This window comes from Lissotriton helveticus, chromosome 9 (assembly GCF_964261635.1).
Source record: "Lissotriton helveticus chromosome 9, aLisHel1.1, whole genome shotgun sequence".
In the NCBI taxonomy this organism is placed as follows: domain Eukaryota; kingdom Metazoa; phylum Chordata; class Amphibia; order Caudata; family Salamandridae; genus Lissotriton; species Lissotriton helveticus.
The window spans coordinates 687,367,584-687,393,756 of NC_136070.1; the positions used below are offsets into that span (position 1 = coordinate 687,367,584).

The 26,173-nt window shown below is 45.4% G+C and overlaps 1 protein-coding gene across 2 annotated transcripts in view; it reads left to right on the plus strand.

Moving 5' to 3' along the window:
* The window catches only part of CDCA5 (cell division cycle associated 5), a 92,233-nt gene that overhangs the window by 31,792 nt on the left and 34,268 nt on the right, over positions 1-26,173 (plus strand). The window contains exons 3-7 of one of the 2 annotated variants that reach the window (XM_078660779.1): positions 3,999-4,061; positions 5,405-5,443; positions 13,437-13,475; positions 14,565-14,603; positions 20,678-21,259. In XM_078660779.1, the coding sequence (XP_078516905.1) occupies positions 3,999-4,061; positions 5,405-5,443; positions 13,437-13,475; positions 14,565-14,603; positions 20,678-21,259 (762 nt within the window). The remainder of the gene's footprint in view (positions 1-3,998; positions 4,062-5,404; positions 5,444-13,436; positions 13,476-14,564; positions 14,604-20,677; positions 21,260-26,173) is intronic. The other variant, XM_078660780.1, reaches the window with a different exon arrangement.

Consider the following 26,173-nt stretch of genomic DNA (forward strand, 5'->3'; position numbering starts at 1 on the left):
GTTCCGTACAATCCTATGGGAAAGTCGAGGTTGGAATTTTAAAGTTTAAGGACACTTAGGAGAGGACTTTGAGCAAACCCTTTCCAACTTAGAAGGTTCTAAGGCCAACACCCATGTGAGCACCGGAGTACTCCTGTTACCTAACCCAGGGAAGCCGGGTGCATAGGTGTCAAATGGTTTCGGGAATCTTCGTCGTTTTCAATGGTGTGATGCTGCCAAGTGCTGCTGCCGTGGAAAGGAAAAGTGTCCGAGGGGGCAGGGGGGGGAGGGAGAGAGTGTCCAGATTGAACACCAACAAGCCTTGGCAACTGCAACCCACGCGGTCAGAGAAAAGATGCTTCGGTGAGGACCGGCAAGGTCCTCTGGACTCACCAAGCAATGCAGAGTCTGGGCATGTCTCGCGCAACTAGGTAAGTCCACTGAAAGTTAAAGTTAACTTCACAGGGACCCACAGGCCAACGGACCAGGGATCGTGAAGGGACCTCGGGAGGAATCACAAAATACCAGCCCACAGAACACTCGTAGAGTGTAATGCGGTAATCTTCGGTGAAATCACTGCTCTGGGTCTGGACTACAAGTAGCCCAAAGCACAGCTTCAGGGGTTGCCGGAAAGCAGATGCTTCTGCACATGGACACGGTTCCCAGGGGTTCGGGTTGCACGGTCCCCACAAGGGGCTGATAGCTCCTGCAACCGGTTTGGGCTTGACTATGCACAGGGACACCAAATGTGCCCCCAGTGCAGACATCAAAGCACTCTTGGAGTGCACCCACCCAGTACCAATACACTAACGCCTGTCTGGGAGGTGGTTACAGCTTCCTGTGACAGGAAACCTATTGTCCAGCCTTCCCCTGCTGGAGTGTCGTCCAGCAGCAGGAGGGCAGACTCGTGTCTGTGGCTGGCAGCACCCATCTTATGATGCCAGGGTCGAGAAAGCTGGTACAGAGTGTACCGGTGTTGTCATATTTCTCCCTCTAGAAGTGTGGAATCCTACCCCTCACACCAGTTAGTGGTGTGGAGGTATGATTCCAAGGTGTTTGACACCAAACACAACAGTTTTCTGTGCAGCCGTTTTAAAGTTAGCATTTACCGCAAGGTTATAATGCACTTAAGAGTATATGGTATGGTGCATCACAGAACAACCCCGGAGAATAGATTCTGAAGGCTGCAGATGGGCCCTGCTCATGCATGGGCACCCTCTCACATAAAACCCAGCACCCTGCCTTCAGGATTGATCAGGGCTGCCGTAAGGGTGACTGATAGGTTTATATGTGCAGTGATAAGGTAGATATAGTGAACCTATATCTAAGAAAGGGGTGCATGCACCACCTTACACAGGTTGCTGTAGCAGACCTGTGGTGTCAATTTGAGTGGCCTCTCTGGGTGGCATAATACATGCTGCAGCCCTGGGAGGCCTCTGGGGTACCTAAGCCATAGGTACATAATATACCATACACTAGAGACTCATAAGGGTACTCCAGAATCCAATCTGGAATGTACCTAAAGTACATGCAATCAGTTAATAAGAGAAAGCAGCTAGGCTGAGGTCCTGACTAGCAGGATCCCAGCCAGACTAAGTCGAAAAAAGTGAAACATCAGCAAAAAGTGGGGGTAACTATCAGAAGCAGATTCAGCTTGCCTACATTCTATACATGCTGTAATGTTCTCATTGCCTAGCATTCTTTCCCGCTGCTTATATAAAAGGTGCAAAGTAGAGACTCTATATTGTATTTTGAAATGCGCATACTAAACCATTTAGTAGCACCCTAATGTAGTGTTGTGGGGATTAGTAAACGCGGTACTGGGGTGAAATTGGTGTCAATGGATTTGTGAGTGAGACATTAGTCTCCTATGTTTATAATATAGCTTCTTGTATGAAAAAGGAAGACGTAGGGATGTGCTTGTTAATGATCTCCTGGGAAGTAATGCGATTAATAAATATTGAGTGCATGTGGACAACGTGACTTTAATCTATTTGGCCCTTAAAGCATGCTTTGGTATTGAGCAACCAGGAACGAGATCTTTGTTCATGCTGTTAATTGGTGCTTGAAAGAAATGTTTAAGTGGACGCTTATGGCCTACGTCAGATGTTTATTTTTCAGATTTAGTCCCAAAAACAATTTACAACATGAGGGTGTGTCTAATTTTTGCAAATGTCCGAAACCCACAGTGGTTGGCGTTTTGCTTCTGATAATCCGACAAAAGGTGTTGTGCTAAATGTAACCTTGTTTTCCTTCAACATTGACCCATGGTTTGCTTTTTGCTTTTTCAATTTTGTATTAACTGGCATGAACAGTTTCAGATTCTAGTGATTCTATAGAGGCAAAGGAGTGTTTCCTTTCCAGAAAACTCAGTTGTTTGCACCCATACTTGAACATCCTGCTGCTGTTGTGCGTTTGATTTATGAAAAGAGGGGGTTCTCTTCGTGTAATCGGTCTGCTGTGTTGCTCAATGACATGTTGGATGGCCGGCAAAAGAGGACAAGAAGTCTGTGTTAAGCACAGATGGTTGAATTTCAGTAGGTTGCCCGGTCTGAAGCTTCTTGCCCTGCTTAAGCTTCTTTTGACTGACAACCTGTATTTTCACACCTTTCGAAGGAAGATGCGCAGATTTTTAAAACCGATGGTTGGCATGTTTCATCTTATACAGTACATTATAGGGCACTGGTACCTCAACTAGAGATGGCTCCACTATTTTAAGACTTTACACAGTTGTGATGGAAAGGCTGTTTCGCTAAAGTCTTTTTGTTGTTGTTTTTTGTTTCTTTGTTCAAAGGACAATTAATTTATAAGCTTTGTTGGTAGATTTGCCACCCATAGTATTAGCCAAGGACAAAATGTCTTTAAAAGTGAATCCATTTTTCCTTGTTCCATTGGATCTAAATTGTATTTGAATTAGTCTATTCGTTTGCCAATAGTCTTCCTGCTGCTTCACTGACTAAAGACTGATTAGAGACTGCATACTTTGAAACCCAAGAGTTATTAGTCATGTATCCAGATTTGATGAATGAAGAATCTGCAGGGGAAATACAATTGAGTGAGAGAAACTTACACACTTCAAGTAAGGCTTCTGGTTTTCTGTTTTTACTGGTAAATACAATCAGAAGGCAATCTATTTTCCTGTTTATTTATTTTTAAATATGGAAAAATATTGAAAGTAGGTTTTCTTTTGAACAATTTGCCCTACTGTCAATCATGTGTGCTAAATTAATAGTTAGGGGAGTAAAAAAAAAGAAGATTTCATAATTCAACTGAAATATGCTCAGTACTAAAGCTGGTTAAGCTGTTTTGCAATGCAGATTATTTCAGATGACTGTATTGTACTGTAAACGGGTAAACCTCATTTGACGTTCAAAGATGAGTAAATATTTGTTAGTTAAAAAATGTGGAAATATACCCATTGCATCTTTATTTTATTTTTATTTTCAGCAAGCACAAAATAAATATGGATTAATACAGATGGAAAAGTAAAAGAAAATACCATATAATTAGGAGCCCTGATCTTAATTAACACTGGTTCTGATGTATAGTGTTTCTCTAGGTTCAGGCATTCCCTTTCTCTCCCTTCACAGTCCTATGACCTTTTCACTTCTGCTTGGCTTGAAACATCTGAGAAATGTAATTTGTCGGATCAAATGTTATCCGTTATGTAGTTGTGTATTGTCCTGTCTGTTCTGTTGTACAATGCTCTGGTGCATAAAGTGTTTTGTGAAAACTTGTGAAAAGTTTTTTTTGGGGGGGGGGGGGGGATTATCTCTATGTATCTCTGTTTTAGAGATTAGCAATCTGTTTAGGCGTATAGATCAGAGTAGCGATCAAAGCAAGCTTCACAGGAGGTATGTAACATTTTTCCTGATACCTTCTGTGATCAATGAGAGATGGAAAAATGGTTTGCTTTATTTCCCACCCACTTAATTTTCCAGAGAACTCTATTCTACAGTGCTGATGTAATGGTGAAATAAAATGTAATCTTCCAAGTTGACACTATTTCATTTCTTTAGGCTCTGGCTCTAATTGAAAAGCGTTCCATAACTGTGAGAAAGATACTCCCTCGTAAGACGCTGGTAAGTGCTCTATTCGGATTAGGCATTGATTATTTTGCGATAAAAAGTTGTGTAATAAATAAGTGTTTATTTTCCCTATGTCCACACTTCCCTATAGTCCTAATTCTGTATAATCTAGGGATGTCACAGAGCCGTAATTTAGTGAAGGCGAGCAATTTTGTGTGACCTGCAAATATCCCACGGCTAAATTCTCCCTCCTTCCATCCCTGAGGTAATCTAGAAGTCAAGTGATCTAGGACAAATTCCACTGCAACTGCTATCACCTCTGCCTCCTATGACATAATTTGTAACTTCTGCGCACCTTGGTTGGCTAGGAACGAAGATCAAGACCTCTTTGCAAACTCACTGAGCCAATTTAGACCCCAGGGTTAGTGAATGTGTGGAGGGAGATCAAGAAAGATTGCTTTCCATTTACGTTGCCCACACTGACAAAGATTCTGACCCATGTTCTTGACCATGTTAATTCTAAAACATGCTATTATGCTTTAACACATCTTAGAGGATATCCTTTATAAATGCCTGCAGTCTCAGAAACCTTTTTATATCTCTCAATACTTTTTGACCCTTCGATATCGGTAATCTCGAACATCACCTCCTTTCCCACCTTGCACATTTTCAAAGTGCTGTACAATTACATATTGCAAATCTTATCCTGCTCGGCCCACTTTGTGCTATTAACCAGTTTGTGTAGTTTACCAGGTCACTGGTATAGAAGGAAAACGGGTGCCCCTATAATAAATACATTGGGAAGGGGTAAGTTGACCCATGATCATTAACTCTTTCCCTCCATAGTTTCCATATCCACCTCTAGATCAGTTCAGATAATTTTTCTAGTTCTCCTTTTCGAGGTCTAGAATCTTACTGTGAGGGGCTCTTACACGATCTCTTATTCTGTAGGGTGTAATTTAGACCTGTGAATGTGTGTGGCCTCACAAATGATCAGCTAGCGTGATTCAAAGACGGTCAATTGTGCTCCTTTTATTATGACCCTTTAAGTATGGGAAACTGAGTCCTCCCTTCTCTTTGGGAAAGTAAAGCACATCTGGTTATTTTACCCTTCCAGACAAACTCTAATAATGGGGTTTGTTTACTTTACTAAAGAATACTTGGTTCTTGTGGACAGCACATTGAAAATAATTGTATTTAAAGATGATTATTATAAGTTTTTTTTAAATTGTAATTATAACCGTTTAAAGGACTTGATCAACAAAGAGATTTTGGCCAATGAGCGGGATCAGCTAACTAAAGTGATGTGCACTTTCATGCACCAGGATTTGTACATTAACAATAGAATGATGTGAAGTATAGAAGGGGTGTTTACTTTTGTATCTCTACTCTTACAGCCATCTCATGTTGTGGGCGAGCCTCGATCAAGTCCCAGAGTAAGTACATCTTTTAAGCTGCATTTTCTTTTTTCATTCATATGGAAAGCTGCTTTTTGGGAGCAAACACCCAGTGTGAACATTTTCTATCATCAAAAACGAGTTGAAATCAGTTTTAATGGAAAAGGTTGTAGCCTAGTTACTTGTGTATTGGGACTTGGCACTTGTTGCCATTCCAGGTGCACGTTATGGTGAATACTTTGATTTCGTAAGCTTCACAAATGTTAATAATAAAAAGTGTTCCTAACTTTCCCTGTTTGTAGGTAGTTATTGAATCTTGGGCTATTAACCTCTTTAATCGCTGTTTAAAGTTTACTCAAGCTATTGGTTCTATTTTAATCTCATTCCTTGGGCGCCAAGCCCATTGCCCCCTTTCTGGAGATTTACAAGGCCCAGTGTGCACCGGCTGAGACCTATGGAAATGGAATTTGGGGTTCCACAGATTGCCCTGCACTGCAAGTAGAGGAATACAGTTTTGCATCAATCTTCTTTCCCTCCCCCCCATTCTACCTCCCGTTTTGTTTGTCATGAAAAATTAAGTTTATCCTACATTGAGAATTATGTAAAACCTGGCATCCTACTGTTATGGCTTTCATCTGGAATAATTCCTACTCTGTCCTAAATCGGACTATAATTAAATATTGCTTACTTTGCGACCAATTCGCATTTGTTAAGCAGAACCTAGAAGTGTTGGGCAGGTAGGTTCTCCTTGTTCTAGAATCCATTCTTTATGTGAAATGAGAATAAGACGCATGTTAAGAATGTTTTTGGAACAAAGGTGTCAATGAGAGAGAGCGCAGAGCTGAGCAAGCCTTCAGTGGGGCAAATATGTAAAGTTTTTTTTTAATCTTGCTGTTGGACCGAGCTGTTTCGGACCTTTGTACAAGGTAGTTGGGAGAGACCTCTGTTACGGAGGTTTAGAGCTAGAACAATTTGCCATGTTTTATTCTTCACTCTGGGTCAGTTCACTAGAAGAGGGTATACGTATTTTCTTGTGACAGCGTCTCTGCCCAAACTTAGGTAACGAATCTTAGATAAATATACTTTATAAGATATATACAGATATTTACAGATCTCTCACCCAAAATGGCTGGGGTCATAAACTTGCAACTAAAAACTGCCAGACCCTCACAAAGCTAAACTAAAGCTCTGCCCTTCCTTTGGTCCTCCAAAATAGACATATGACTCACCGCTACCCCCATCAAGATAGAAGCAGGACTTCCTTGATACTTGTCTGCATCCCTGTCCTAAGGGCATAATAACAAACATAGGATTACTGTACTCTTTGCTACCTCTTTGTCTCGGCGGCCATCTTGGACTAGTCAATCCTCATCTCTTCACCACTCCTAATGAAGCGGCCATCTTAGACTAGTCAAATTCTCTACCCCTACATACACACTTCTTAACTTCTTAACTTTTCTTTTTCTCCTGCCTCTCCACATTTGTCCCACATGGAACTCACGGGCAAACACACATATAAAATTAATTCCCCCCCAGAGCTCTCCAAAAAAAACGCTTTAAACACAACTTCTTAAAGTCCCACCCTGAAACGCCCTTTTTAGACACTTACTTCTCCCTCATCAATGGAGCTAAGAACACCGATATCATTCGCTACACCGCACGCAGAGCACAATGGAGAAAAGCATTCCTCACCCTACTCACCATCTCGACCTCCAAGAAAACTGCCCATGGCATAACACTTTCCACCACACCATCCCAGCTCTACCCAGCTAGAGCATCCATCACTATCTACAATAACGGTACCATCTTAATTCAATCCACAGACAGAAACCTCGACCTTTTTGACAACCTGTTCCCCACCTTCAAAGAATACGTATCCAACGCGCAGTCCCCACACATCCGGCCTCCAATACCAACATCATCGACCTCACAGCACCTCCTACCACTGACACGCACCTCCTCCCTCCCCCCCAGTACTCCACTCTATCACCCCCTGGCTACATATATCTCCCACTCCTCAACACCAGACGCGGATCTCCCCCCCCGCCACCAACACCCCCACCCCCTCTACCCCACTCCAACTGAACCAGCACACCACACTTCCAACTAACTTCTCAGAACAACCCACCGCTTCTGACCCTCACAACACGACTCTCTCCCATCCCATCTCCCCCCCCACTCTCTCCACTCCCGCCACTCCTAGCCCCCACTCCTCCCTCGACCTCTCCCCCCCCCCACTCTTTGCACTCCCGCCACCCCTGGCCCCCACTCCTCCCTTAACATCTCCCCCCCCACTCTCTGCACTCACGCCACTCCTGGCCCCCACTCCTCCCTCAACATCTCCCCCTCACTCTTCGCACTCACGCCACTCCTGGCCCACACTCCTCCCTCAACATCTCCCCCTCCACTCCCTGCACTGCCGCCACCCATAGCCCTCACTCCTCCCTCAACCGCCCCCCCCCCCACACTCTTTGCACTCCCGCCACTCCTGGCCCCCACCTCTCCCTCAACCTCTCCCCCCCCCATTCTCACCCCCTTTTACTACACTTTCACCACCGCAACGACCAGCCTCCTCCACACGTCCCGCAATTGCCTCACCCCCCTATCATTGATTCCCTATCCAATAACACCAACACCGTCACTTATCCTCTCACTCCTCCCCCCCAACATCGCTACCTACACGAACTCCAACACACTCACTAACACCCCCAACTCCAACTCCATCTCCAATCACCTCAATAACACCCCCACCCCTCTCCCCCATACTCCAGTCACTTAGACACGTGCTCTCCCTCTGTGCCCCCCCCCAACTCCTTACCCAACTGCACGCTGGACACAATCATGACCACCCTCCTCCAAGTGAGAGAAGAACTCCACACCCTCAAAGAGTTACTCCTCACGCACCCCAGACACCCCCCTCCCACCACCACTTCTCAACGAAACAACAACTCCCCCTCACATCCCACTCACCCATTACATTGGACCTCTATCCCCTCTCGCAACACCTCCAACCGCCCCCAGCGCACTATCAAGACACATCGCACTCACCCCTTACATTGGACCTATCCCCTCTCGCAATTCCTCCAACCGCCCCCAGCGCACTATCAAGACTCTCTCGGACCTCGACATACATACCCTACTCCACACATATGTCCCGGCAACCCAAAACCTATTAGCCACCACACACCTGTCCATTCCTACGATTCTTTCCAACCCTCTCAGACACCCCACGCATAACAACAGAGGCTCCGTGCCCAACAACCTCACTAAAATCCCTCTCACCATAGACCCATCCTCCTCCCCTTGCACCCCCAGACTCAAATGCACACTTCTCAACTGTAGATCGGCCCAAAAACACTCATCGGAGGTCGCTGACCTCATCATGTCTCTGAACCTTGACTTAGCCATCCTAACTGAAACATGGCTAACTGAATCCTCTACTCCTATCATGGATATCCTAGTCCCCCCCCCAACTACTGCATCATTAGACTTGACAGGTCCAACAAGAAAGGCGGCGGAATCGCATGCATTTACAAGAACAACCTCTCAATTAATAAAGTCACCGCCCCTTCTCTTGCCTCCTGTGAATACTTCTGCCTTGTTGTCATCAGTGAAAACAAACCTGTATGTTCACTACACATCATATACCACCCTCCTGGGGACAACCTCATCTTCTCCCAACAACTCATGGACACAATGTCAATCAACTCAGGACGGCAAAACACACAAATCTACCTTGGCGATTACAATCTTCACTGGAATGACTGCAGTGACGCAGTGGTTAATAGCCTCAAAAATTTCCTTAACGCTTCTAACCTCACACAAATCTGCAACAGCCCGACACATGACAAAGGCTCTATCCTCGACCTTGTCATCTCCAAAGAAGGCACTATTCAACTTGATTCAATCCAACCTTGACTGGTCAGACCACCATATTGTCACATTCTTCATCAAGGAAAAAGTTAAACGTATCCCGGTCCAATTCTCCAAGCCCAAAGTTTGGAAAAGAGACCTGAGGAAACTCAATCCAAACTCTCTACCCCTTAACAGCTGCATCTCCTACTCCCCCCTACCGACGTTCAGTACTTAACTGACCACTATCTCAACACCATGGCCGCAATAATCAATGAGGCTGCACCGATGCAACTGAAAAGAGTCTCCACCAAGATCTCCAACCCCTGGTACAACGGGAGCCTCAATGAAGACAGACGGGCTATGCGAATGGCAGAGCGCACCTGGAGATCTGTTCCCTCGACACTGCACTTAAAAATTCTGAGGAAAAAGAGAAACGCATACTTCAGGAAAATAAAACGCTCAAAATCAGAGTTCTTCAGACTCCAGCTCGCGCAAGCAAAAAACCGTCCAAGTAAACTGTTCGAGCTAATCCGATCACAATCTAAAGAACAACCCCCAGCTGTTGACATTATGGGCACTGCTCCTTCCTGTGAAGATTTCTCTGCCTTCTTTAACCAAAAAACTGACAACATAAGGAGCGATCTCCTCATTGACGCAAGCCTTTACTCAAAACCCCACTGCATAACACCCAATGAACTAAAAAACAATGTGACATGGTCATCCTTTGACACCTATTCTGAAGATGAAATTGACAGGATACTCAGCACCCTGAAACATTCCAATCACCTAACTGACCCTCTTCCTGCTAACGCCGTAAAAGACTTCACCCCTTTGCTCCTCCCACTCTGGACTAAAATTATCAATAGCTCACTTCAACAAGGAACCATCCCTGACTCCCTCAAAGTTGGACAAGTTACACCTTTGCTGAAGAAACCAACAGCCGACCCCACTGATCTAAACAACTACCGTCCGATTACCAACATTCCCACTCTCGCCAAACTGTTGGAAAAATGCGTCCAACTACAACTGACAAAGCACATAGAACAGTTTGATCTCCTCAACCCTCATCAATCAGGCTTCCGAGCAGGGCACAGCACTGAAACCGCTATGACACACATAATTGATGACGCCCTCCAAATTTTAGATCAAAATGATACCTGCCTCCTCATCCTTCTTGACCTCTCCTCAGCATTCGACACTGTGAAACATGAGAACTTACTCGATCTCTTAAACACAAGAATGGGTCTCTCTGGGACTGTTCTCCAGTGGTTCACTTCCTTTTTACACAACCGGTCTAAAAAATTCAAGAGCAAAAACTTGATGTCCTCTCCAGTACCTGTCTCGTTAGGTGTCCCCCAAGGTTCATGCCTATCCCCTACTTTATTCAACCTAGTTATGGAGCCTCTCACCACCCTGCTACAAGCATCCAATGTACACTTTCACATGTACGCCGATGACACTCAACTATATCTCAAGCTACAATCCCCCAAAGACATTATGCGTCTGAACTCAACGATCAGAAGCACCCAATCTTGGCTGACCGATAACCACCTCAAACTCAATGCCATGAAAACTGAGTTCCTCCTGATCTCACCTCCCACGAAAATATCAACCACACAAACATGGCTTAAGCACCTAACCGCACTCAATGTCCAACCGACCATCGTGGATTCAGCAAAATCCTTAGGCATAACACTTGACACCAACCTCAACATGCAGCAGCATATCAGCAAGGCAACCAAGGGGGCGAACTTCCAAATAAATACCTTGAGGAAACTTAAACCATTCCTCCCAGCCAAAGACTTCAAACTGCAGTACAAGCACTAGTCATCCCCCGCATAGACTACGGCAGCGTGGCCCTCTGCGGCCTCCCCCGAACTACAACTGCACCCCTAAGAGCTTCACTAAACGCGGCAGCAAGACTCATCACTGGATCTAAAAAACATTCACATATCTCCCCTGACTTTAAATCCCTGAACTGGCTGCCTTTTGAAGCCAGAATACAGCTGAAAATTGCCTGCATGAGGCACAAGGCGATACATCTGAAATCACCCGGCTACCTCACGCAGAAGTTGACAATTTCCGGCGGGTCCAGAACCACCAGAAGTACAAACAATCTTCTGTTGAAGCCTCGAAGATTCCGGAAGGAAAAAACTTACAAAGGCTCCTTCTCAGGAATGGCGCCCAGGATCTGGAACTCACTCCCTCCTGAAACCAGACTCATCTCCTCCACTCTTCTTTTTAAGAAAGAAGTTAAAACTATCCTTATGGCTAAATACACTTGAACTACTACGTTTGATTTACTTTGCGTCGATCAGTATTACCTGTCTGATTCCTATACACATGTGTTTTACTTGTATTATTGAACTACCTGATTGTCCATGCTCCCTCATATCTGTACTATTTGTTATATTTGTACTATTTACATTGATTTGACGACCTACCTTCCTACTATGCCATGCTACCTCATACTTGTACTATCTGTAATATTTGTACATTGATTTGATGACCTACCTTCCTACTATGCCAGGCTACCTCATATCTGTACTATTTGTACTATTTACATTGACTTGTTGACCTACCTTCCTACTATGCTCCCTGGTTTCCCTACCCTTCCACTTGCCTTTGTAAAGCGCTCTGTTATCTGCAAAGATCTTGTTCGCGCTATATAAAACTTTCAAAATAAATAAATAAATAAAATAAATAAATGCCTGCAGTCTCAGAAACCCTTTTATATCTCTCAATACTTTTTGACCCTTAGATATCGGTAATCTCGAACATCACCTCCTTTCTCACCTTGCAGATTCTCAAAGTGCTGTATCATTGATTCATGCAAATCTTATCCTGCTCGGCCCACTTTGTGCTATTAACCAGTTTGTGTAGTTTACCAGGTCACTGGTATAGAAGGAAAAGGGGTGCCCCTATAATGAATACATTGGGAAGGGGTACGTTCAAGTTCAAGTTCGGGCATTTATATAGCGCACTACTCACCCAGAGGGTCTCAAGGCGCTTGGGAAGGGGTTGAAAAATGAAGGGGTTCATTATTTGTCGAGTAGTCAGGTTTTAAGTTCTTTTCTGAAGGAGATGTGGTTTTGAGTAAGGCGGAGGCGGGTGGGGAGAGAGTTCCAGGTCTTGGCCGCCAGGAAGGAGAAGGATCTTCCTCCCATGGTGGATTTTCGGATGCGCGGGACTGCGGCGAGGGCTTGATTGGACGATCTTAGTTGGCGGGTGGGTTTGTAGAAGGACAGTCGAGTGTTGAGGCATTCGGGTCCTAGATTGTAGAGGGCCTTGTGTGCGTGGGTGAGAAGACGGAATGTAATTCTTTTGTTGATGGGAAGCCAGTGGAGGTCTTTTAGGTGTCCGGTGATGTGATCTTGGCGAGGGATGTCCAATATGAGTCGCGCTGATGCGTTTTGGATGCGTTGGAGTTTTTTCTGTAATTTTGCTGTGATTCCGGCGTATAGTGTGTTACCATAATCCAGTCGACTCGTGACCAGTGCGTGGGTGACAGTCTTTCTTGTCTCGAGGGGGATCCAGCGGAAGATCTTTTTGAGAATGCGAAGAACGTTGAAGCAGGAGGATGAGACTGCGTTGAGTTGTTGACCCACGATCATTAACTCTTTCCCTGCATAGTTTCCATATCCACCTCTAGATCAGCTCAGATCATTTTTCTAGTTCTCCTTTTCGAGGTCTAGAATCGTACTGTGAGGGGCTCTTACACGATCTCTTATTCTGTAGAGTGTAATTTAGACCTGTGAATGTGTGTGGCCTCACAAATGATCCGCTTGCGAGATTCAAAGACTGTCAGTTGTGCTCCTTTATTATGACCCGTTAAAGTTTGGGAAACTGAGTCCTCCTTTCTCTTTGGGAAAGTAAAGCACCTCTGGTTCTTTTACCTTTCCATACAAACTCTATTAATGGGGTTTGTTTACTTTACTAAAGAATACTTGGTTCTTGAAGCAAGCACATTGAAAAAATTGTTTTTAAAGATTATTATTATTGTTTTATTGTTGTTATAACCGTTTAAAGGACTTGATCAACAAAGAGATTCTGGCCAATGAGCGGGATCAGATAACTAAAGTGATCTGTGCTTTCATGCACCAGGATTTGTACATCATCACTAGAATGATGTGAAGTATAGAAGGGGAGTTCACTTTGTATCTCTTTTCTCTTACAGCCATCTGATGTTGTGGGCGAGCCTCGATCAAGTCCCAGAGTAAGTACATCTGCTAAGCTGCATTTTCTTTTTTCATTCATATGGAAGGCTGCTTTTTGGGAGCAAACACCCACTGTGAACATTTTCTATCATCAAAAACGACATGAAATCAGTTCTGAGGATGTGTGCTGCATAGAAGCAGGTTTTCTTAAATCGGCTGTTTACTGTCTCAAATGTATGCATCTATAAATATTGTCTAGCTGGCAATCGATTTTACTTGTGTTTTGTATTTTTATGCTTATTCTTTTAAAATTGTCTCAGACTTTCAATAAAGCTCTTTGTAAAATGTACTAAAAATAGTTGTGAAGGAGATGCTATTATGACAAAAGCAATTTGTGGGATGTGAGACTGCAGCAATTACACCAACCTCTGGTTTTGTTGCTCCTATCTCGTTGTACACCACTGCTTGTTTATCTTCTCACTCTGTCATATTCTGACTCTTTGCTTGCTAATGTCTATGGGCAGTGACCACTGTACAGTACTTTTGTTCAGGATGCTTAATGATTAAATGAAAAAAACACCTGAGAGAGAGGGTGATTAGTATCCACTTCTACCTAAAGTATAAGAGGATTGTATATTGTGTGAGACTTGCATTTAGTACACTGATCCACTGCCTTTAGACTAGGTGTGCACTACACAAATAGCATATAGTACGGATTTGCAGTGCTCTTGGTGTGGTTTCTCTAGACATCCTGCCCTTTATTCATGCAAGGCCCTGATGCTTTTTTTATTTAATATATTCCCTATTACGTGAATGTTTTGGATAATTGTCATACGGTAAACTGAGGAGCGTTTAATTTGAAACCTTTAGTGTCTATTTTTAATTTTTTCCCTTGTTATGTGTTTTTATGCAATGTGGGTGGTACTGTTGCTTTGATGTAAAGTGTCTGCTGTTTCGTAAATTGCTTTTTGCTCCTGCCTTCCTTTCTGCCAATCCAGTCTATGTTGCAATGGCATATCTGCAGGTACCAAAGAGACCCACTGCCTGAGCTGGTCATGTCATGTCATGTTGTTCCCTCTCCAGTTTCCTTATTATCATGTGCCAAAGTATTTGTGATTGTTATTGTAACACTTTTCCCTTCCTGGCAGGTTTTAAATTCCACACCCGTCCTGCGATGCAGTCCAAGGGTAAGGTCATTTAATCTGTTTTTGTAGAGTGCTAACACTATAGCCAGGTAGTGGCTTCGGAGCCACTTAAAGAAACAGCAGAGTAATGGGACCGAATGATTGCCTTTGATTCTTAATTTAGTTAGTTTCACATGTTTGAGGGGCTAATGCTTATGGGTTACTGGGGCTATCTTATTAGTACCATCTTGAACCTGCCAGGCCAAGTGGTGTTTTTTTCTTTTAATTCCTGTTTTAGAACATTTCTCTTCAGAAAGAGATTTTCCCAAAATCTTCTTTTTTTAAGACCATGAATGACTTGTCTGTCTGCGAATTCCCAGAGGCAAAATCCAGTTGTTGAGAAACAATTTTGACTATTTGAGGTGTCTTTTTGGCCTCTCTTACGAAATTGCTAGAGTTTAGTTATGAACCAGAGGCTTCATGAATGGTGGGGGGTGTATAGCAGTATGCATAGTCTCTCTTTTCTTCAACCTTTTCGTACATGTTTGATGTTCAGAAGTCCTGAGTAGAACATTCATATTCTTCAGAGAGTGTTTAAGCATGCAAAGGTGGTGTCCATTCCTGCCAGGCGAGCCTTTGAACCTAACTGGCTTATTTGCTGGCTTAGATGGGGTTTCCCGGGTTGGTAAACTCTCTCCTTGCATGTGTTGTATTTATTTGGCATAAATAGTTGTGTAGGAGGGATTAATCTTGGACAGTGCTTCCTTTTGGATGAGAATATGGGTCAAAGAAAGCGGCACCCACCCCCTTCTCTCTTTACCCTTTCCTTTCCTATTTTTGAAAATGGGGTGAGCCACTGTTCCCGAGTGAGATCATTCTTGGTAAGCACTTCCTTTCCTACTATAAAACCTTGTATGTTTTCGATCGCCTGAGCAGATTGTAGTCCTGTGCAGCAGACCGCAAACTCTTTACTGAAAGTTAACTGTGTCGCAACCTCTGCTTCTCTCATCTATTTAATATTTGTGCAACTTTTGCAGCAGTGCTTGACACCATCCTGCCAGTCTGATGACTGAGAAGGTGCAAAGGTGCCAAGATGCAAGTCAAACTGTCGAGGTCACCAGTCACTGAGCGGTTTCCTCAGATGGTTTCAAGGTGCATCGAGTTCCCTGGGATGTCGTTGACTTCCCAGCAGATTGGTACGGCCATATTGGAAAAATTCAGTTCACTTCTGGCTCCACTAAACTGCATATGGACTCCTGTCTGGCTGTCACCATTGGCTCCCTTAATGGTGCAGTCTGTCTACTTTGGACTAGTTACCTGGCCTGTACATACTTCTACTCCAGCCCAAAGAGCCACATTGGTTCCTGCCTCCCCACCACCACCACCAGAGGATGATCTTTTGTGGACGCCCATGTTGAAATCTGAACTGACTTTGGCCCGAGCTCCACCTTTGTTATGCTTCGAAATTACAAAAGCGCAAACAGTTGTCATAGAGCCTGACTAATCATGGGCGTCTACCTCATTGTAGCTATAGGCAGAGCCTCCATTAACATTTTGCCTCTTAATCTGACTCTGACAGAGAAGGGTGCATCCTAGGATAATGAGGAAGAGGATGATGAGGCAGATGCATTGCTCCTTCCTCAATACTCTGATGATTTGCATCCAGTATTTGTCCTTTACTTCCTACTCTTTCAGGGCAGGTATCATTAGTGATACAAACAAATAGAGTGCCATTCGTCTGGCCCCACTGAAGTACCTGTGTTGGGGTGATGTACAGATTTTTTTTCTCTCGGAGACACTCTGTATGTTATAGGGTATCATTAAGAGAACTAAGTCATTAATGTCAAAGGATCGAGTTTTGGCTTTTTTTATCATACTGTTTTTTTTCTGGGAGTTTTGAGCTTGTTCGAGATGGGGTTGGACAAGGTTACGGATGTGGCTCAGATGAGTTTTTAGACTAAGTATGTATTCTGTAAAGGCTCCTCTTCCCACTCTTCCTTCAACATGTCTAGCAATGTACGCGGCTGACGGCCGTACAGCAATTCGAAGGGGGAATACCCAGTACTCTTTTGGACTTGACAACTTATTGCAGAGAGAGCTAGGGGGAGCATGTCTTCCCACTTCCTTGTTTCAAGATTCAACAACTTCTTTAGTGTTGTCTTAAGGGTGGTGTTCTAACGTTCCACCAACCTGTCTGTTTGGGGGTGGTACGCCGAAGTGTGGATCTTCTTGATGTTTAGGGAGAGGCACACCTGTTTCATGAGACGAGACATGAAAGGGGTTCTCTGATCAGTGACCAGTTCTTTGGGAAACCCCATTCTTGAAAAAATGGAGATCATGGCTTTCGCTATCTGGGAAGCGTTCGGTTGGCGTAAGGCTACTGCTTCTGAAAAGCGGGTGTCATATTCGACCAAGACCAACACGAATCGACATTCACTCCGTGAGGTTAGTAGAGGGCCTATGATGTCCATGCCAACCCGGGAAAAGGGTTCCTGTATAATCGGCAAGGGGCGTAAGGGGGCTCGTGATGGCAGAGTCCTACTGTTTCTTTGGCAAATGGCACATTCTCTACAGTATTTCCGAACCTGTGAAAAAATGCCGGGCCAGTAGAACCTCTCTAATATTGTATTTTCCTTTTTTTCTGGCTTGCATGAGGGTTGGGGTGGTCTGTTGGGCTGCATGGGGGTTCCAGGGTGTTTCCAATGTGTGTCTTCCCGTCCCCTTTGGGGTTCTTGGGTCCTATGGAAAGCACTGGCGATGTCAATGGCTCGGTCCAAAGTCAGGCCTGTATGTTGTCTCACCCATTTTGGGATGTTTGGATACAGGGATGACGGGTATTGCTTTAAATACATTTTCTCCATGATCTCTTCTTTGGTTGATTGTTGGGGTTTCAACCACATATCAGCCATGTCCCAGACTCTATAGGCCAAGGCACGGGGAGTTTCCGGAGGACATTCCTTAAGTTGTCACAGGTGGATGCAGAAAGTCTCTTCATCTATTCCCATCCTTTCTAATATGCTTCTTTTGATATCGTCGTTAGGAGTAAGACCAAGGGGGTTCACAGCTTGGTAGGCCGCCTGGAGATCCCCAGGCAACAGGGGACCCAAATATTGCCCCCACTTATCTTGGGGATTATCTCCCCCTACATATTTCTGCAGGACCACGGAGGGAAACCCCATTGTACCCCTTTGTTGGCTAAAGGTGTCGTCCAGCTTCCCTATAACAGCTTCCTGGGACTGGCTCTGCTCCGCCAGAGATCTGTGTATGTTTTCCCGGTCCTCTTCGGCTACGGACAGGAATGCATCGTTCCAGTTTCTCTTGGCTTTCAGCCATCTTTTTGACGACTGTCTCCATTTTCCCCGATCCCACATTTGACACCAGATGTGAGAGGGAAGGTCAGAAAGTAAAGCGAGGTCTTATGTGTGGCTGAATGATGGCTTAATTTATTGAAAAGTACCAAAAGAGAAAAAAAAAACAATTGAACAACAAGGGTCCGGTATGAGGGTCTTCGGTCGTCGTCTTCCTCTTTAGGGCTGAAGATGAATTCTCTCCTCTTGGCAGGGCGTCGATGTGGCACAACCTCAGGGATGTAGCGGAAACAAAAGGAAAGAAAGGCGATCAATGTCACTGTTTCCTAAAGGAAGACTAACGTGAGGGTAGCTCACGCTCCACCACCTTCTGCCAACGTGCTCAGGGAGGGATAGAAAACAAAAGTTGGAACCAGGTGAAATTTTTAATAAAGATGAAAAAGAAAAGCAGGTTTAATCAATGAAACAGATGGGAGTGACCTAATTTATTCAGGGTCTTTGTACTCCGGTTCCTTGGTAAGGCATAAGTCTGCCAATATTCCGCTAGACTCTTATGATTACAGCGTCTCTTTGATGCGTAACCAGTAGTTTTGGACGACAGGTTGGGCTGAGTGTCTGTTCTCGGGGAATTGCCTACTGATTCAAGTCTGAGTATGGGCATGGATGTGGTCTTCCAGGGCTGCCTGTCTTTGCACTCCAATTTTGCCAGTGCAGCATTCCACATCCATTGGCCCCTAAGGGTGGCCTTGGCTACTGCCCAAAGAAGCTGAGCCAAGTTCAAGGAGCCTTTATTTGTGTGGTAGGTGGTCATGTGAGTCTTCAACTGGGCCTTCTGTGTAAACCTGAAGTGTGTGGTGTGGAGGCCTCTGTGCTTCTTGATGTCCCAGTCAATAATTAGGCAGACCGGTGCATGGTCTGAAAGGGAGCTGGGTGGGAAAGTACATTCTAGCACTGTGGGGATGGTCGGCTTGGAGATTCAGAAATCTCCAAGCCGGGACTGGGTGCTATGTATCGTGGAGGGGAACGTTTATTCTTCTTGGTGGGATAGAGGTACTGCCAAATGTCCTGGAGGCCCTGGCCATCATGGCGTTCTTGGAGGATTGCCCAGTCTTAGTGTATTGAGCGTCAATGGGGCCGGTGCGGTCCAGAACAGCTTCTAGGGCTAAAATCCAGTCCCCACCCACTATCACAATGGAGTCCCGGATTTCCTTGAGGGGCTGGTTGAGACTGGTGTAGGCGGGGGGAAGGGGTGGTGATAAGGCGAATTTGCCACCAGTTGGTGGGTAGACAGATCCCACTCTGGACACCCTTGTGCTTACCCAGAGCTTAGCAAGCACATACTGGCCCGCATCCTTGAACAATGTCTGGAGTACTGTGAATGTAAGAGATTTACGGAGGAGAATTTCTAAGCCGCATTTTCTGGAGCTGGTGGGAGCAGCTTCAGGTTCTTCGGTTGCGGAGTTCATAGGGGTGTGGCTTTTTTCAGCTTATCTGATCCTTTTGGTGAGAGGTGCGTTTCTTGTATAAGGGCTGTGTCAATGTGCTTAGAGGCCAGGACGATCAATGTATTTTTTGGTTTAATGTAGGACGTCAAGCCATTGCAGTTAAGCGTGGCGATATTTAGGGAGTCGTGTGCTCATGGTGACAGTTGGTGAGGTGCAACGCTAATGTCTGTGGTGGGGGGAGGATTGAGGAAGCAAAGCCCATTAAATCTTGAATATTCTTGTTTGCGTCTGTTTGATGTCTGTGAGAAGGGATTTTATTTGTAAAGATTGTGCCCCAGACCACAATATTGGCAACTTAAAACAAAAACTCCAACCTACCCAACCAAGTTTTCTCTAATTGTCCACTTCAATGAAGGTCTTTGTAGATTGTTAATCAGGTCAGGAAAGTAATCTTTGTTAAGGATTTTGGGAGACTAGTTTGATAAATATCACACTATTTGATCTGTGATTGATTAAAAAGAGATTTCCTGTGCAAACAAGTTATTTCATCAGCCAGTCCTGTAGTCTGACCTTGTAGTTTTTAGACAGTCTTTTGTTCAATCTGATCCTCTTTGACAAAGTTTTCATTATTACTGTGGAAATGAGCATGAGCAGACTTAGCCATGATGTGCTAGACAAGATAGTTATGGGCACAAGAAGTGTTTTTGATTCCTTTATACAATCTAGATGTCCCCCCTCTGGTTGTCAAAGGCCAAAAATGAGGTACTCGGCTTCAGAAAGATTCCATTGGTATTTGGGTCATTCGCATCCAGAGGCAACAGGAATGCTTGACTTTCCTAGGCCCAGAAAATAAGTTAGCCTGCCACTCACTGCCCTTTAAAGCAAGTTTACCACCCTCCCCACAGTCATCTTGAGCTTATTAAGTTGGTATACAGTGTTGCTCCACTTACTAGAGTAACATTTAGTCCTGCTTCAAAAACTTCAGTGCCTATGATCGCCATAAACTCTCACCTGTTTGAGAGCCTGCTTTCATAAGGCAGCTAGATTGCGATGCAATGTGGGTTCATTTGAGGATCAGATTTCAATTTCCGTATGCAGGATTGCCCTCTTGCTGCTGTTTCAAGCTGCAACTTAGTTCACCAGCAAATTCAGAGCAGGAAGGTGGTGAGAGAGGGTTAGAAAACAGGTGATCAGGCACTTTATATCGTTTTTAGAACGTCAAAAGGCGAGATTTAATCTTCAATATATCCGTTCCTATTGAAAGAAAATTGTTGAGGCTTGAGCTTAGAGAGTGTCTGCAAGTCTTTAGAAAAAAGCAGCTATTTACCTTATTTGCCAGGCCATTCATCTTTTATACCACTTTAAAATATTTATTTAATTGCAGGTTTCTTCAAAGGCTGGAAAAGAAAACACTGAACCGAAAGCAGTTAAATGTGGAATTGGCAGCAGGGAAACTGCCTGTGCTTCCATTGTGCTGAGTACAACCTCATCATCTCTGCAGAATTCAGTCGTCTTCATTGATCCGGTTGCAGAGAACAACAACAGTAATGTGCTGTCACCTATCCCTGTCAATGCCTTGCCCTGCTTGGGAGAAGAGGACTCTGGCATGGCCAAGAAGGTGCGGAGATCTTACAGCCGCCTTGAGATGTCCCTCTACCGCAGCTCATTTGCCACAGAAAGTCATGCTGCTTCCCAGGAGGATTCCTCTGATACATCAACACCAAATCAGTCCAGGCTTAGTCGCAGGTCCTTCTTTGGATTTGATAACCTCCTTTCGCAGGAGGTTTTAGCCAACGTCTCCCCTGTGGCGGCAAAGACTGGAGTAAGGCGAGAGTCTGGACCCGATAAGCAAGCAGAATCTTCAGCGATTATGTCACACACTGTTGCACAAGAACTGGAGACTAATATTCCTGGAATTGCCATGGCAAAAGAGAGGAGAAAAAGACGAAAGATTCCACAAATTGAGGTGAGTCCAGTGAAGTTTGTTTTTGGTGTTTCCTCTTTACTTTTTAATCTAGTTTAATCTTTGAGAATGGGAATTTTTAAAGGAACTCTAAGGATGTGTGGGACTTAATGTCCCTATGGGCTTATATTCTTATGTTTGAGTCCTCTTCATCAGGATTCAGTCTTCCAGGTTGTAGGTTTTCTTGTTTATCTTTGGTTTACATTTTTAGGTTTCCTGCAGAGTTCAATGAATGAATAATTTTATTGCATAATTACTTAAAATCATTCACAATTGTGCATCAGTGACATAAAATAACAGTTAAAAACGGACCTCACCCCCTTTGTAAACAATGACTTTGTGCAAAAATACAACGTGATACATGCCCTTATTCTGACCTTCTTTGCAAATTGCGCATCAGTGACATAAAATAGCAGATAAAAGCGGACCTCACACCTTTTGAAAATGATGACTTGGTGCAAAAATACAGTGTGCTACATGCTCCCATTCCAGCCGTCAAATGTGTCCTTAGCGCCCCCTCAATACCCCAGCTTTCGAGGAAAGATTCTATTGTTCAAACCCCATTTATACCAGCGACGTTCCTGACTCGAGGCAAACCTGTCAAAATTAATGATGTTTAAAATTTGACCTATTAAAAAGCTTTGCACAGTGTGAACCCGGGGTCCATTAGTCTTGAAGAGGTGTGTTGTGAGACATAAAGCGGTTTCAGAGTACCTTAATGCTTGTTTAAACTGTTCAAGTCGTCATTTGATTGCCGAGCGCCTTGGGGTTGTTTTCCGGTATGCTGTTGCCGAATATGTTCTGTGGCCTCCAATCCCACCGTTGTCCAGGCTTTGCCGAAAAATGTCCCCTGTGTCATGGTCTAGGATTGATCAATTTTGGCGGTGCGGTTTGCAGCTAGTTTTGTTTCATTCAGGTCCCTTTGAATGATACTAATGAATTTGGCCAATTTGGCTTGGTCCGAAGGCTCTGTGCAAGACAAGAGCAAAGCAACTGTGTCTGCGCATGTTTTAACCCCATACCTTATAAACCTTGGTTTTAGCGACTTCCGGTGGCTTTGAAGTATGGAGGGGCAGCAATATATTAGATGTTCCATAGACTCTGATCGAAAGTTACACATCCTGCATTTGACAATCTTCAGCAGAGATTTTTAGCCAGGATTTAACTCCTTTATTGGCAACAACACTGTGCGCGCCCGTTGGATCTCTTTCAGGCATTTGTTTCCTAAGGTTCTATTCATTAATGTCAGAATGTTGTTTGCCTCATATGATTTCATTAGGCCTGACAGCGGCCCGATATCCTTGAATCTGGCCATGTTGTCCTTTCTTGAAAGTTGGAGGATTTGGTTGCTTAGCACCTTTTTTATTGCTGTGTAGTTTACTTCCTCTAGGGGCCAACTAGCTGTAGATGGGTCCGACTCTACCACAGTGTCTTGAACCAGTATTTTACCAGGGTACTCCTACATTTTTATTTTTGTTGCACCAGGCCAAACTCTAGCCGGATCAGGCCATTACGTGTATAATTAGGAAGTCCAAAAAGCCTTTTGTAACTCTGGCACTGAGCTTTATCCATTATATTCTCCATCTTCCCTGGGAATGCTTGTGATACGTACCCAGCTAGTCAAGTCAAATAATTTATATAGCGCGCTACATACCCAGAGGGTCTCAAGGCGCTTGAGGAAGGGTGGGGAATTACTTGTCGAATATCCAAGTTTTAAGTTGCTTTCTGAATGCTTGGTGGTTCTGAGTGAGGCGAAGGTGAATGGGGAGTGAGTTCCAGGTTTTAGCTTCCAGGTAGGAGAAGGATCTTCCTCCCATGGTGGTTTTGTTGATGCGGGGTACGGCAGCAAGGGCTTAGTTGGAGGAGCGTAGCTGGCGGGAGGGGGTGTAGAAGGGAAGTCGTGTGCTGAGGCATTCGGGTCCGAGTTCGTAAAGTGCTTTGTGTGCGTGGGTTAAGAGGCGGAATGTTATTCTCTTATTGACGGGGAGCCAGTGGAGGTTTTTCAGGTGACTAGAAATGTGGTCTTTGCGCGGGATGTCTAGTATGAGTCTGGCTGAAGCGTTCTGGATGCGTTGGAGTTTTTTCTGAAGTTTTACGGTGGTGCCGGCGTAAAGGGTGTTACCGTAGTCCAGGCGGCTCGTGACCAGTGCGTGGGTGACCGTTTTTCTGGTTTTGGTGGGGATCCAGCGAAATGTTTTTTTGAGCATGCGAAGAATGTTGAAGCACGATGATGAAACGGCGTTGACTTGTCTGTTCATCGAGAGTGAGGAGTCCAGGATGATGTCCAGGTTCCGTGCGTGGTCCGTCGGGATGGGTGCTTTTCCAAGGGCCTCTGGCCACCAAGAGTCATCCCAGGCGGAAGGGGAGGTGCCTAAGATAAGGACTTCTGTTTTGTCTGAGTTCAGTTTCAGACGGCTGTGTTTCATCCACTCGGCTACTTCTTTCATTCCTTCATGTAGGTTGGTTTTGGCGGTGTTCGGGTCTTTGGTGAGTGAGAGGATCAGTTGAGTGTCATCAGCGTAGGAGATGATGTTGAGGTTGTGTTGGCGTGCGATGGTCGCGAGGGGGCTCATGTATACGTTGAAGAGAGTGGGGCTGAGTGAAGATCCTTGTGGTACGCCGCAGATGACTTCAGTGGCTTCTGACTTGAATGGTGGAAGGCGGACTCTCTGAGTTCTTCCGGTAAGGAACGAGGTGATCCAATCCAGTGCTTTTCCTTGGATTCCGATGTTTATGAGGCGTTGTAGGAGGGTGTTATGACAGACTGTGTCGAAGGCTGCGGAGAGGTCAAGGAGGATGAGGGCGACTGTGTCTCCATTGTCTAATAGAGTTCGAATGTCGTCTGTTGCTGCGATGAGTGCGGTCTCAGTGCTGTGTTTTGCTCGGAAGCCGGACTGTGAGGAGTCGAGGGATTTGTTGGTTTCGAGGAAGGCGGCGAGCTGGCTGTTGACGGCTTTCTCGATGACTTTGGCCGGGAATGGTAGGAGCGAGATGGGGCGGTAGTTTTTGAGTTCGGTGGGGTCAGCTGTGGGTTTTTTCAGAAGGGCGCTGAGTTCGGCGTGTTTCCAGCTTTCCGGGAAGGTGGCAGAGTTGAGGGAGCAGTTGATGACGTCTCGGAGGTGTGGTGCTATGATGGAGTCAGCTTTGTTGAAGATATGGTGAGGGCATGGGTCTGTGGGGGATCCTGAGTGGATGGAGTTCATCAGGCGGATGGTGTCCTCAGTGGAGATTGGGTTCCAATCAGTAAGGATGTTCAAGGGGGGTGAGGGTACGGCAGAAGGTTGGGTGGGTTGGTCTCCGTGTTGGTTGTCGAAGCTGTTATGGATGTCTGCGATTTTGTTGTGGAAGAACGAGGCTAGGGAGTCGCAGAGGGTTTGAGAGGGAGTGATGTCGTTGGAGTTGGCTGAGGGGTTGGTAAATTCTTTGACGATGTTGAATAATTCCTTGCTGTTGTGGGCGTTGTTGTCTAGACGGTCTTTAAGTGCAGCTTTCTTGGCAGTCCGGATCAGTTGGTGGTGTGTACGGGTGGCTTTTTTGAGGGCGTCCTTGGTGCTGGTGTTTGGGTCTTTTTTCCAGGCCTTCACAAGGGATCGACAGAGTTTCTTGGATGTCTTAAGGTCGTCGTTGAACCAGGGAGCGTTTTTGCTGCCTAGTTTAATTTGATGTTTTTTCAAAGGTGCTAGGTTGTCGGCGCTATTGGTTAGCCATTGAGTGAGGTTAGTGGCTGCTTGGTTGGCGTTTGAAGAGTGGGCCGGGGGGTTTTGAAGAAGCGATGAGGAGATCTGGTCGATGGTGATTTTGTTCCAGTTTCTTCGCAAAGTGGGTTGAGGAAGGTTGTGGGTTGTGATCTTTTTGTAGACAAAGTGAACACAGCTGTGGTCCGTCCAATGGAGAACTGTGGTGTGACTGAAGGAGATAGTTTGCTGGAGGTGAAGATGGGGTCGAGTGTGTGGCCTGCGTAGTGAGTGGGGGTGTTAACAAGTTGTTTGAGTCCGAGGTTGGCCAGATTGTCCAGAAGGGTGGTGGCGTTGCTGTCGTTGCTCTTTTCCAGGTGAAAATTGAGGTCTCCCAGTAGTATGTAGTCCTCGGAGGGGAGGGCGTGAGGGGTGATAAAGTCAGTGATGTATTCACTGAATTGTGCACGGGGTCCTGGTGGCCTGTAGAGGAGGGTGCCTCGGAGTGTGGTCTTGGGGTCGGTGTGGATCTGGAAGTGAAGGTGTTCGGCGCTAGCGAGGTTGGCGTCTGAGCTGGTTGAGATGCGGATGGAATTCTTATGGACGATTGCGATGCCTCCTCCTGTTTGCTTGATGCGGTCCTTACGGATGATCTTGTAGCCTACCGGGATGGCAATGGTGATGTCTGGGGCTGAGGATGCGTTCATCCATGTTTCTGTTAGGAAGGCTACGTACGGAGAGATGGTGTCTAGTAGATTCCAAAGGTCGATGGCGTGTCTGTGGACCGAGCGGGTGTTGAGCAGGATGCATTTTAGGTGGTTGGGGTCAGATCTCTGTTTGGTGTTCGTGGATGAGGAGTTGGTCTTGGTGCCGTCATACTTGCAGGAGATGCATGTGAAGGGTCCATGGGTGTGTCCAGGAGCGGCTTGGGCGCAGTTGGGGAGTCGGCCGGGGTTAAGGGCTAAGAGGGTGGAGGCGTCGTAAGTAATGCGGGTGGGGTTGGTGGTACAGGGGCCAGGGGGTCTGGCGCTGGGCGCGGGCTTGGCGCGGACGGGCGTAGACGGGCTTACCTTTGGCGCACCTTCGGCGCGCATGGGGCGCTTCCGCTGCGCGCAAAATCATCTGTCATATGTGGATAGTGCAAGGGGAGGGGCGAGGGAGGGTCAGCTGGGAGGCGGGGGCGGGGTGGAGATCAGGGCAGGGAGGCTCAGACAACAACAAACCAAACAAAATGGCTGCATTC